The sequence below is a fragment of the Schistocerca gregaria genome, chromosome 7 (genome assembly GCF_023897955.1).
Source record: "Schistocerca gregaria isolate iqSchGreg1 chromosome 7, iqSchGreg1.2, whole genome shotgun sequence".
Taxonomy (NCBI): domain Eukaryota; kingdom Metazoa; phylum Arthropoda; class Insecta; order Orthoptera; family Acrididae; genus Schistocerca; species Schistocerca gregaria.
This window is the reverse complement of record NC_064926.1, coordinates 440,968,167-440,982,084: the sequence shown is the minus strand read 5'-3', so window position 1 is coordinate 440,982,084 and position 13,918 is coordinate 440,968,167. Positions and strand designations below refer to the sequence as shown.

General features: G+C 40.8%; 1 protein-coding gene and 1 pseudogene across 1 annotated transcript in view; one reads left to right on the top strand and one right to left on the bottom strand.

The window, feature by feature from the left end:
* Window positions 1-13,918, top strand: part of LOC126281841 (epoxide hydrolase 4-like) — a 57,411-nt gene that overhangs the window by 26,680 nt on the left and 16,813 nt on the right. The window contains exons 2-3 of the mRNA XM_049981092.1: window positions 4,183-4,307; window positions 6,098-6,210. Of these exons, the coding sequence (XP_049837049.1) occupies window positions 4,183-4,307; window positions 6,098-6,210 (238 nt within the window). The remainder of the gene's footprint in view (window positions 1-4,182; window positions 4,308-6,097; window positions 6,211-13,918) is intronic.
* Window positions 1,792-1,909, bottom strand: LOC126282661 (5S ribosomal RNA; annotated as a pseudogene).

Genomic DNA, 13,918 nt, shown 5'->3' with positions numbered 1-13,918 from the left:
TTGAGAAACACCCTGTAGTGCCGTCGCCCGAAAGGTAAAGGCAAGGTGTGTGGCGCAAGTGCGATAGCAGAGTATCAGCCAGACTGCAGCCCTTATACTCGCCGTGGCACTAGGAGGCGGAGTAGTGGCGGGTGCCTTTCCCGGCTCTGTTTTCCCCAGGAAAACATCCCCCAAATTCATTTTGTTTGCAGGCTCAATGGACCCGAGGCCGCACTGCAGGGAGCGGAACGAGAGAAAATGCCCGCCCCCGACCCGAGTTCGAACTGGGAACCTCCAGGACTGGAGTCTAGTGCTCTGCCTACTAGACCACCAAGGCCACATACCGTCGTTCTGAGCAAAGCAAATTTATTAAGCCAGAACAGCACATTCAGAAAAAAAGCATAATTGAAAATATACTCTTTTTCATAAATGCGACAAACGAAGAATGGAGAAGGGCAGAAGTAAACCTCAAAATATCAGTAAGAAACTTTGTCATGCCTTTTCCAAGTGAAGAACGCCTGTACTAGGTAGGCTGCAGTACACGTAGCAAAAGTCCTGTGAGGACTCCTAGAATAAGAACAGTAGATGCAATTATTGAGTCGTGCGCGGCTCGTGTTCATGCCGTTTCTTGCTTGACAGCTTGTCTTTACGGAACTGTCGCCTCGTTTCTTATTCGATTTATTGGCGTCACTAATTTGCTGGCTTGCCTGCCCTTGAGTGGCAGCAGCAGCGCCTATCGATAAGAGCACTGTCGTATTATCTTTGAAGGGACCGCTAGTATTACCGGCTCGTCGTGTGTCGGGAGGTGAGTCGGGACGGAGCGCCAGTGCGGTGCGGACAGCCGGTGCTCGCCGACCGTTGGCGACACACATGCACTGTCCGACGGAAGGAGACTTGAGCGGGAACGACCGTTGGTTGGTCGTTCGATCGGTCGTCTCATCGGAAGATGTATATTTAGTCGCCGACCGCTTCGGCTGCTCTTTGTGTGTCGACTTGCCATTCGTCCTTGTTGTTACGCAGTGATTGCTTTTACGATTGTTCGAGTTCTTGTGGAAGTTTTTTCGTGGAACGGTGTCTAGCTTGTGTAATTTCGACTGAACAGTTATGTTAATGCCGTCTGCGTACTGAAGTGGACAGTCGGTCGGTTGGGACAGAGCAGCGAGGAAGTCTCCACGGCGAGGACATTAGCGTAGTGTTCCGCAGTGTGTTTTTCCTCGCCGTGTTGATGCAGTCCTTTACCGCGTGTAGTTCGACAGCCTTTAGTGTTGTTCATATTTTTGATTTTTATTGTGTCTTGGCTGTTTCTAGACGCCAATTTTGAAGACGTAGTGTTGCCGTTATCTTCGTCCTCGACTGATATTTTTTGTTTTCGTACCGTTGGTCGGCGTAAGGGAATTGATTAGGTTGTTGGTCGGTCCTCCAGCCGTCCCTGGATCGGGTTGTCATCTGATTACTTATTCTTATTCTTGGCTACCTGTCTCACCTATGTCAGAGCTACCTCCTCAGACCGACCCTTGGAACACTTCTGAGTACCACTGTTCTGTTGTTTGTAGGTTGTGATTTTTTTGTCTCAAGTACTGTGCGAGGCCTTCAGCTGCCTATTAATTTAAGCACTCCGTCTTTAGGCCACAAGTGGCCCATCGGGACCATCCGACCGCCGTGTCATCCTCAATTGACGATGCAGATAGGAGGGGCGTGTGATCAGCACACCGCTCTCCCGGTCGTTATGATGGTTTTCTTTGACCGGAGCCGCTACTATTCGATCGAGTAGCTCCTCAGTTGGCATCACGAGTCTGAGTGCTCCCCGAAAAATGGCAACAGCACGTGGCGTCCCGGATGGTCACCCATCCAAGTGCCGACCACGCCCGACAACGCTTAACTTCGATGATCTGACGGGAACCGGTGTATCCACTGCTGCAAGGCCGTTACCTGCCTATTAATTTAGTTGGTTTAATTTTAAAATAAGGCCTTCAGCCTACTTAAACTAAGCTTTCAAGATTGATTTGTTTAAAACTTATTTTAAAAAGGAAATTAGGTTCCATTTGAAATCTTTGTTATCCAGTCCTTAAGCCCTGAGTTGTTCAACGTTCAGTATATGGTCTTCAGCCGAGCTTTTACGTGAAAACATTTTTTTAAGATAACGCCTTCAGCCGCTTTAAATTAAAATTGTAAAGATTCTTTGTTTAAACTAATTTTTTAAGAAATTTTTGCTCTGTGTCCAGTTTGCGGCCTTCAGTCGAGTATTTACGTAATTCTTTTTAGAAAAGGCCTTCAGCCGCATGTTTCCTTAAAGCAATTTTAATAACTTGTGTTCGGGCTTTCAGCCATATTGTTTTGAATCCTTTTAAGGGCATGTGTGATTAAGTGTTTTTAGGAAAATAAAGTTTGTGTGTTTTGTGCAACTAACAGTAACTGATTTTGGTCCCTTTCCACAACCATAACCTGATCCTCTCTGTCTTGCGAAAACAGATTTCAAGTATTTTCATTTCTAAAGTAGAGTACCGTAAACAGGGTGTACTTTGTCCATAGTGGTCACTTTGACCACTCATACACCACAGGTTATACAGCTCTCTGGTGGCTCTCTGTTGGGAGTTTAATTTGGTGATAAAGTTCCATCAATATACTCTAGACGGCTCCCTGTAGTGCCGATTTTCTTGCACGAAAGTTGGCGAACCTGTTAAGACTTTAAATTGCACACGAAAAAGGCTATTAAAACCTGGGTGTGCAAAATGCACCGATATTATTTAACTGCAAATCCTTCGGTGTTTTCAACTGTATCACGTATGTTACTAGATTAATTTTAAAAATAGACCACTGATTAGTTATTTGTTCGTATGTATATATCTGCCACTGTATTACGATTTATGTGGTGATGTGCGTGATTTTTCTGTTTTGGGCTTACTTTGACCTTACTTTGACCACTGGCCATTGTTACCCAGGATTACAGATACTCAGCTTATGAAACAGTGTTGATGCTAATGAGTGTGGAATTAAGGAATACAAACATTAACCATCGGTGTATAGACGAACCCTCATTTGTAAGAGTTAACTAAGCAAAACAAATGTCAGTCATATATTTCTCAAACTGCAAGCTGTTGTGATTCAAATACAACATATAATGTCAAATATCTCCATAAACAAGGGATGAAGTTTGTTTGCCCCACAACAACCAGATGTTTACTCAGTAAGTACAGTATGGTTAACCTTAGTTCTAATTGCACCGTATGTTTTGCAACGAGGATTTAGGTTTAAGATGGAAGAAACTGAAGGTATTATGCTCAACTAAAATTGGAGCTATGTCTGTGGTACTCCATACTAGTATCTTTCATTATAATTATAATTCTGATAATGGATCATACTCTTTGATTTATGTACTGTACTAGGTTTTTTTTCTTTTATGCGGCTTAACAGAGAACTTAAGACAATTTTAAATCAATGTATTTATTTCTGGGTCCTCAAAGTTTCGTTGTGTTTTTGAAATATTCACAGCAAATGGAATCGTAGTGGACAATTGTGCTGAAAGCTTTTATGAGGCTCGATAGAGCACTTAACAAAGTTTTAGACCACTATATTCGTTTCTGGGTGGTCGAAGTTTCATTACGCTTTTGAAATATTAATCACAAATGGAATAGTAGTTGACACTTGTAGTGAAAGTATAGGCCAGTCAATGTGTCCCAAAATCTATGGTAACTTTGACCACCCATATTTTTTTATTACTTTCTCTGAATTTTAGAAAATATATTGTATTAATTAGTATGTAATCCTTTCACACAAGCCCCAATGTTCACTAACATAACTATCACAGAAGTTAAAAAAACAGTCACGATAATCACAGTTGAATCTGAAAATCTATCGAAGTATACCCGGTTTACGGTATCTCAAGAATACTGGTACTTAGAAATAGGGTTCCATTGTCTTCAAATGATTTAACACAAATACATCATCCTGGATCCACAACAACAATAGCGATTCAATGACGCCCTTCATGAATATTACGTGATCGACGGTGTCACATATATGCTACAAATATTGAGCATACTATTCTTTCTTACAAGTTGGTATAAACGTTTCCCACCTAAACTTAATACACAATCCGCTATGAATACCTTTGTCTTGCGTCCCAGATCGAGACATGTAAAACTCCTAATAATTCTACTTTATTCCGTGATGCTCTCTTACGCTGATATATATCTTCTTTTGCAGGACTTGAAAATACATTACGTTGAGAAAGGAGATAAATCGCACCCGCTGATGTTATTCGTACACGGCTACCCAGAGTTTTGGTACTCATGGAGACATCAGATCAAGGAATTCTCGAGAGACTACTGGTAAGGTGAAAATATCACTATGACACCATAGGTGATTTTTTTTTTTTTTTTTGCAGAGTCGTTCCTGAGACGTTTATGAAAAACTTTTTGAATTTCATAAAAGTTTATCAGTATTATCAGTTCAAGATCAAAGAAGGTTGTATAGGCACGGGTAGGAATTGAATTTTCTTGTTACTGTAAAAGTTTCCTTTAAAAATAACCCTAATATTTATTCTCAATAGAATAAAAGTGTAGAAAAGTGTGTGATAGTAGTACATCTTACCTTACTATAGTTGGGAGATACTTCACGATTATCTTAAGATCAGCTGCACGTGTCTTTATCTATGATACAGAACAGAAATATCCCAAACAGCCAATGTGCTTATCGCCAGACACTCTAAACGTGACACAAAGTTACCTCTAAATAACTCTTGCTAAAATACCTTCGTTTCGACTAGTTAGACAGTAATAAATGCAAACATTATTATCGATTTCCTCATTAATACGTATTGCATCAGATATTCCACTGAATTTGAATCGTATTGAAAAGTCATTCACATCACTTAAAGCGAACAACGCACAAAGCCCCGACGGAATTCCAGTAAAATTTTACGTTGAATACTCCGCAGAAACAGCTCTCTTCCCAGATCACTCAGAATTTTCTGCGGCTCTTTGTGACTGGAAAAGAGGACAAGTCACACCCCGTTTACAAAAAGGGTGAAAAATCGGAGCAGAGAATTACACAGCATCACAGACTTCAGTCTGTTATAGAATCGTGGAAGGTAAACCAGCATCCCTCAAGCAATCAGCAAGGGTTCAGATAAAACCAATCTTGCGTAACAGTGTTTCTTTAATTGGTAAACAACACCTTCCAAATGAGGGACGTAGGTGAACAGATGGATTCCGGCTTCTTACATTTCCGGAAGGCCTTCAACACTTTATCACACCTATACGTTACCAACCAATATACGCTCATATAGAATATCTTCTTAAATGTGTCATTTGATCTAGGAACATTTACGTAATGAAACCCAGTACGTTATACTGGACAGCGAATGTTCCTCAGAAACGAAAGTAGCATTGGGTGCGCCTCAAGGAAACGGAATAGGACCTCTAAATTTTTAAATTACACCAACGATTTGTCAGAGAGGATCAGCGGCACTATTAAATGTTCGATGGCGAAGGTGTTATATACAGCAAAGCAGTCGTTGGACGATTGCAAGGAACTGGAGACAAAGTCGGACAAAATTTCGACAGTTATCAGTGGCAGTTACCATCAGATCTGATTACAAGATTAGTAGTGAACGTCTCGAGCACTTCACATGGTCTAAGTATTTAGACGTGATACTGGTAAGTTATACAAAATGGGACGATAACGTAAAATCAGTATTAGCGAAGAGGAAATGCTTCAAAGGAAGGCGACGCAGTCCTCCGGAAGACCTGCTGGCTAAATTTTGTGAACCTGTATTTGAAGAAGACTGTTCGACAATTGTGCTGCCACTGTCGTATACCTGGCGTAGCAATCATGAGAATAATATGAAACACGTGAGGACACACAGAGTATGCGGATAGAAAAGAAAGTCGATAATATCAGTACTATTTATTCACCACCATGCACTGTACTGTGACCTTGGGTGTGTATATTTAGTTGTAAATAGATATAGATATGACAATCTCAAGAAATATAATTTTCTTTCCGTTGTGAAATACTTAACTAATAGTCAAAGCAATTTTGTTTTGTAATTTTACTCTACAACTTAGATTTTGGTTGTTTTCTTCTTGACTAATCTCCCCGTATTCTTCTTTAACAGGACAGTTGCAATGGATATGAGAGGGTTTGGAGACTCCGACAAGCCAGAGGGTAAACAGAACTATAAGATCGACCTGCTTGTCGAGGATATAAGGAACCTCGTGCAAGCTCTTGGTAAGCTACGGGAGTGCTTTCTATTCCAAAGCTGTGCCGTCTCAAATTGCCTCTGTTACTTTTGTGTCGTCTTGTGTCTTTAGTTGTAAGAAAAGTCTTTCATTCTTTGCCTTACCAGGATAGCACTAAACAATGCTTCAAACAACGTATTTCATGAAACTTCCTAGCAGATTAAAACTGTGTGCTCTAGACCACTTGCCCGCGAAAGGCAAAGGTCCCGAATTCGATTCTCGGTCCGGCACACTGTTTTAATCTCCAGGAAGTTTCATATCAGCGCACATTCCGCGTCAGAGTAAAAATCTCAACGTATTTCATTATGACATTGATACAACAATACATCTGAAGGATCTACAGAAATGTTTATCACATTAATCAACAGGACAAAATTAAGGATACACAGCATACCATTAGGCATTTCTCATCAGAATCGACAGAAAACCAACACCGACAACGATAGTTCAGGTATACACGTATACATGCCAATGTCGCAAGCAGAAGAAGAAGAGATAGAAAAAGTATAGGGATATACTGACGAGTAATGCAGTACGTAATGGGAGATGAAAATCTAATAGTCATGGGGAATTGGAATGCGGTTGTAGGGGAAGGAGAAGAACAAAGGGCCACGGGAGAATGTGGGCTTGGTGGCAGAAATGAGAGGGAATAAAGACTTATTGAGTTCTACGACAAATTTCAAGTAGTAACAGCGAATACTCTGCTCAAGAATCACAAGAGGAGGAGATATACTTGGAAACGCCCGGGAGATACGGGACGGGGTACCCGTTAGGTTTCATCCAGTTAGATTACGTTATGATCATGCAGTGATTCCGAATTCAGATTTTGTATTTTAAGGTTACGTGGTTGCAGATATAGACTCATATTACAATTTAGTAATGATAAAGTGTAGACGTTGTTTAAAAGATCATTCAGAAAGAATTAATGCGCGAAGAAGTGGGATACGGAGGTACTAAGAAATAAAGCGATACACATGAATTTCTCTGATGCTCTACACACCGCAGTAATGAAAAATTAAGTAGGCTGTTCACTTGAACTGACATCTACAAAAAGACAGTCACAAAAGCTGGAAAGAAAAATATATGTACAAGGGAGTTATCTGCAAAGAAACCATTGGTATCATAAGAAGTGCTCTAGGTGATTGACGAAAGAAAGAAGCACAACTACAGAAAAATTCAGGAATACAGATTACAAGTTCCTTAGGAATTAAGTAAATAGGAAGTGCAGGAAACCTAAGATTAAATGGCCGCATGAAAAACGTGAAGACATTGAAAAACAAATAATTGTTGAAAGGAACTTTGGTGAAATTATAACCAATGGTGGTAACATTAACAGTGCAATGGTAATTCCACTGTTAAATGCAAAGGAGAGAGCGGATGGGTGGAAAGGGCATACTGAAGGCCTCTACGTATGTAGGGGGGAGGGAGGGGGAGGGGGCGGCCTTGTACGAAGAAGCGATAGAAGAAGAATCATGAGCCGATCGGGACAAACACGGGATACAGTATTAGGGGCAGTATTTAAAAGAGGTTTGATCGACTTAATATCACATTAGGCACGAAGGATAGATAATATTCCATCGGAATTTCTTAAATCATTGAGTGAAGTGTCAATAAAATGACCATTCACACTGGTGTGTAACATGTATGAAAGTGGCTATGTACTATGAGATTTCCGGAAAAACATCATCCACACAATTCCGAAGATAGCAAGAGCCGAAAAGTGCGAGTATTATCCCACAATCAGCTTAATATCCCATGCATCCAAGTTCCTGACAAGAATAATATACAAGAGAATCGATCAGAAAACTGAGAATCTGTTAGATGACGATTAGTTTGGCTTTAGCAAGGCAAAGGCACCAGAGACACAGTTCTGATGTTGTGGTTGATAATCGAAGAACACTAAGGAAAAATCAGGCATGTTCTTAAGAATTGTCGACGTGGAAAACTCGTTCGAAAATGTAAAAATATGCAAGGTTGTCGAAATTCTGAGAGAAGTGGGGGTAAGCTATAGGGAAAGGCGAATAATATACAGTACATACAAGAACCAAAAGGGAAAAGTAATAGTGGAAGACCAAAAACGAAGTACTCGAATTAAAAAAGGTGTAAGACAGGGGTATTCTTTCGCTTTCATTGTACACTCATACATCGATGAAAGAAATATGGGAAGAAAAGAAAGATTCAAGAGTGGGATTAAAGTTCAAGATGATATCAATGCATAGATTCACTGATGACATTGCTATCCTCACTGAAAGTAATGAACGATTACAGGGCTTGTAAACTGGAACGAACATTCTAATGTGTACAGAATATGGATTGGGAGTAAATCGAAGAAAGACGAAAGTAATTAGAAATAGCAGAGATCTTAACAGTGCAAAATTTGACATCAGTATTGGTGATCTTGAATTAGACAAAGTTAACCAATTCTGCCGTCTAGGCAATAAAATAACGGATGATGGACGCAGAAAGGAGGACTTAAAAAGCAGATTAGCACTGGCAAAAGAGCATTCCTGGGCAAGAGAGGTCTACTAGTATCAAACATAGACCTTAATTTGAGGAAGAAATTTCCGGGAATGTACGTTTGGAACACAGTATTGTATAGTAGTAAAACATGGACTGCAGGAAAACCAGAGGATCAAAGCATTTGAGATATGGTGCTACAGACGAATGTTGAAAATTAGGTAGACTAAAAGGATAAGGAATAAGGATATTCTCCACAGAATCGGGGAGGAAAGTAGTGTTTTGGAAAACACTGACAAGAAGAAGGGACAGATGATAAGACATCTGTTAAGACAACAGGGAATAATTTCCATTGTACTATAAAGAGTTGTAGAGCATAAAACTGTAGCCGGCCGGTGTGACCGTGCGGTTCTAGAAGCTTCAGTCTGGAATCGAGCGACCGCTATGGTCGCAGGTTCGAATCCTGCCTCGGAAATGGATGTGTGTGATGTCCTTAGGTTAGTTAGGTTTAAGTAGTTCTAAGTTCTAGGGGACTGATGATATCAGATGTTAAGTCCCATAGTGCTCAGAGCCATTTGAACCATAAAACCGTAGAGGAAGACAGAAATTGGAGTGCATCCATCAAATAATTGAGGACTTAGGTTGCAAGTGCTACGCTGAATGTTCAAATGTGTGGATTCCTAAGAGACCAAGCTGCTGAGGTCATCAGGCCCTAGACTTGCACACAATTTAAACTAACTTAAACTGACTTATGCTAAGAACGACACAGACACCCATGCCCCAGGGAGGACTCGAACCTCCGTCGGGAGGGGCCGCACAATCCGTCACATGGCGCCTCAAATCACACATCCACTCCGCACGGCGCTACGCTGAGAGATAGCGGTTGGTACACGAGAAGAATTCGTGTTGGTCCTCCTCAGATTAGTAAGAAGTGTGATTGCTAAAAAGAAAAAAAAGATCCTGTTGGTTGTGGATACGAGGCTTGGCTGCATGGTTGCCAGATTGCCCGAAGATATAAATCCAAGGATGGTAGAGGTTCAGAGGATCAGCAAGATGAAACCCAAGATGGCGAACTTTATGACTTCACAATCAAAGATGCCTCGCTCCATGATTTGTGTATAGATCCACCAACACATCACTGTATAATGTTTCAGTGGAGATAGTTCAGTGTAAAAATACCGGCAAATTTTTCGAAATATCCGAGCTTAAAATTGTGAGATAGCTTCTTTGACGTGTTTTGAGCAGTAGCATGTTGCTTGGTATAATAATTCAAGCATTTAAGAACATTTTAATGCCATCTAACAAATAACACTTTTAAGGGCATGTATGTAGCAGCACTTAATCGTCAGCAAGTTATAAATATGCTTCAGGTCGCACAAGACATGGAAAGAGTTATTACAATTACGTTATTACAATGATCTTGTGAGATCGCACCAACTGCTGTAGATTGCAGATGCTGTGTCCATGTCTTACGAGGTTAGAACCCAACTGCGGTCTGCCGCCAGCCTCCTTATCCACGACATTCTCCCTCAGACAGCTGCCGCGATAATATCCTCATATGTCTGCCAGCCTGCCCCCATGCAAATATGTCTGCTGTGACAGTTTTCCCCAGACTTTTGCAGTAACAGTGTGCCATATGCTACCAGACCTGACTCTACACCGTGACGCCAGCCAAACTTCTGCCTAGATGCCTAGGGAGTACAAGGAATGACTTCTGGCCTTCTCTCCACACTCCCAGTGGATCATAACAGTGCCACATACAAGAAGGATAATAGTGTACATTTTTCTCCATGTGCAAGAATGATCACATCCATTTACGTACCAAAAGCAGCAGACGTTGGAAATGCTGTCTCACGTAACTGAAGAGTGCGCATAATGTGACTTCTGGAATGAATGGAATTACGTTCTACACTGCCAAGAGTAGTAGGAAGGGTGATAGATGCTGCAGCATGCATAACGCCTGCCGCTGCGAACGCTGCGCCTTCCCTCGCACTGTGCTGCAGCCTCCAGCGCTAGGCGCTACAGCTGCACATCGTCTAGATGGTGGAGACGCTTCATTGTGCAGCATTCTGACAGCCAGCACATACGGTATCACAACGAAATGACGAACATTTAACGCTCTTGTTATTGATGGCATCGTCGTCTCGCACTGCTTGCAAACAGCGAGGTTATGGCTTTGATTACAGTCAAGCGTAATTCTCTTAAAATTCATCTTTCTTCAGCACCCCTAATATTAAACAATTATGTACTACATAACATCACGTCAGTAAGCAATACTGAGCTGCAGAGTTGCCAATTAAAACAGTTCCACTAGGCTTAGACATGTAGCACAGATTTAATTAGTCCCATTAAGACTACATCCTCACGTCAATTGTCGACTGTATAGTAATAATTATACATTGCTTACAATTAGTGTCACATCCACGGACCAGTACTAATTAGTACATTTTCCTGTAAGGTGACAGCACAGTGCAGAGCTACTTTAGGAGCAATCAGGGATAGCGGAGAAGGATTTTGCTCTTTAATACACTCATTTTTACTCTGGCTGAACTATACACTAAAACTAGTCACTTTGTCTACCATTTTCTCTTCAGCTGTAAACAGTTGTAATTTGTCTTATTGAAGCACGTATCTAAGGCAAGCAAAACAGAAATACAGTAGGATATCTTGATGAATTGGTTTTAACAATTTCCACGTGTAATTTTGTTAATAACATACGGATTTCGACATATTTCATGTGCAGTACATCTAAATTACATTTTTACACTTGCCTTTCGGTTTGACAAAAAATGCAGACAAATTCAACGTAGCATTGTTAGCAGAAGACGACAAAGTTTTGTACTGCAAGATATACACTTTTTTTTATCCTAGTGTGGGGGGTTCTATAATGACGATGTCAGTTTTAGTCGAATTAAGACGAGCTTTGTCTTGTTTAAAACTGCAAGTGTACATGTCTAATTCATGCTTGAGCTCCCTATACATAATAGCGAAATAAAAGTGGATGAAATCGGTAGACGTAGCCCCAATTTTGTGTCAAAGGGTTGTTATAGCGTTGTTATTGTCTGCAGTAAATAACACTGGAAGATTATACCAGACGATGAAGGACTTTCAGTTGACCCTGAACTTAAATAAATATAACGCAATGTGTTTAAAAATAGAAGTGATCCATTCTCTTAAATGCTAGTGCAAACAGTATTAACTGTAAAATATCACTTCAGTTCTAAGTGATTCGTGCCAATGACTTGCCTAATTTGTGTCGAGATGGTGGAATAACAAAAGATCAGATTCAGTTATTATTATGTGTTCTTTGGTCTTAGTGTGCATGCGTGATTACAGCTTACCATCAGACTTACGGCTGTGTATAGAAATATTTTACTCCCTCATGCATTGGGAGAAATGGCAATCTTAATAGAATAAGAGAAATCAGATCTCACACAGAGATTAACTTGTTCATTTCCTCCCCACATGCTGTTCAGGAGTGGAATGGTCGAGAGACATCTGTAAACCCCATACCAAGCACTTGAATGTGAAATGTTGAGTAGTTTGTGAAACTTTTCCTGTAACATAGCGATGCATGGAGCGACTTGCTGCGCCTGTTGTAATGTATCGATGGCTTTAATATCTGTTTTTTAGCCAAGCTAACACTAGTTTGTTGACAAATGATATGAACGATTCAGACATAGCATTATCAGCAGAAGACAACCTATGTTTTGTACTGCAAAATAATTTTTTTCTCTAGTGTGGAGGGTCGTTATATGTACAGATGACTTTAATCTCAGAATTAGCCAAATTTTTTGGCAAATAATACAGTCAGCGTAGACGCAGCATTATCAGGAGAAAATGTTAGAAACGAACTATTCAAATCGTCAAGTGCACTTTAAGCTGTAAGCTGGATCCGCAGTAGCACCTTGTTTGTTTTGTAATGTTGTAGAAAAATCATATACGTACTTTATCAGCAGTACCCATAATGAGCGAATATTTTTTTACTGCTACAGAACCATTAAGCTATGACAGTAGTACCAAGAGTATTTTGTACTCGAAATCATATGTATTTTGATAAATAATACAAGTACAGGCAATTTCATTCTGGCGGCAAGATCGAATTTTGTCATTCACGTTCAGAGCTTTGTAATCAAGTGTATATTACGACAAGCAACCTGTTATCGCGGCCGGCCGGAGTGGCCGTGAGGCTCTAGGCGCTGCAGTCTGGAGCCGAGCGACCGCTACGGTCGCAGGTTCGAATCCTACCTCGGGCATGGATGTGTGTGATGTCCTTAGGTAAGTCAGGTTTAATTAGTTCTAAGTGCTAGGCGACTGATGACCTCAGAAGTTAAGTCGCATAGTGCTCAGAGCCATTTGAACCTGTTTGCGCTTTGTATACGTAGTGCTAGTGTAAACCACAAAGTATATGCCTCAGCAAAATGACGAAAGGAAAAGAAGGATTAACGCTTAGATTTTCGCTGTTCGTCTATTATTAGGCGTGAGGTTTTAATTTATTACCCCTTAGTATTAATTCCGTCCGTAACACATTTTTCAGAGGAGGGGGGGGGGGGGGGGGGGGGAGGGTGCGGAGTTACTGGGGATGAGCTATCCAGGCACAACCCGCCTCCATAGCCTTACTTCCGCCAGACCCTCTACTTTGTAAACTTCGTGAGTAGTACCTCAGCAGGTAGGGAATTTGCCCGCGAAAAGAAAAGTTCTGGGATCGAGTCCCAATCCGGCACATAATTCTAGCGTCCAAGGCAACGCACTCCCTGCTACAGAGTCAAGAAAGGCTCTGGAAACAAGTTCTGTATAAAAATTCTTCAGTGGAATAGGAATTGTCTAGAAGGAATTGCTTTTAAATTTAGCTTTGCTATCAGTCAGCCATTTAATACCATCGAGTAAATAACGAACGTTATTGGGAGCAGCACAATTCCCTCCTTTCTTGAGCTAAAGACAGGCGTGACGAATGTGGTTTGTTCTGCTAGTACTGCAGTCACTTTTGTTCTGTTAATTTCGTTTTACTGCTATTCATCAACATTACTGTCATTTCTTTAGTAGCCGTGGTGTGTAAGTACTCTATGTGAACAACCCTGCTTCAGTGTAAGAGAAGTTCCGAAGGTCCTAATCTGATCAGGTTGAATAGATAAATGGAAAATATTTCAAAATTTAGTTTCAACTTTATGTAAGTCACGAAATAGTCGTAGTTTCACATCCAGAGAGAGATTCCTGGGTCCAGGCAAGAAACAAGGGAGATA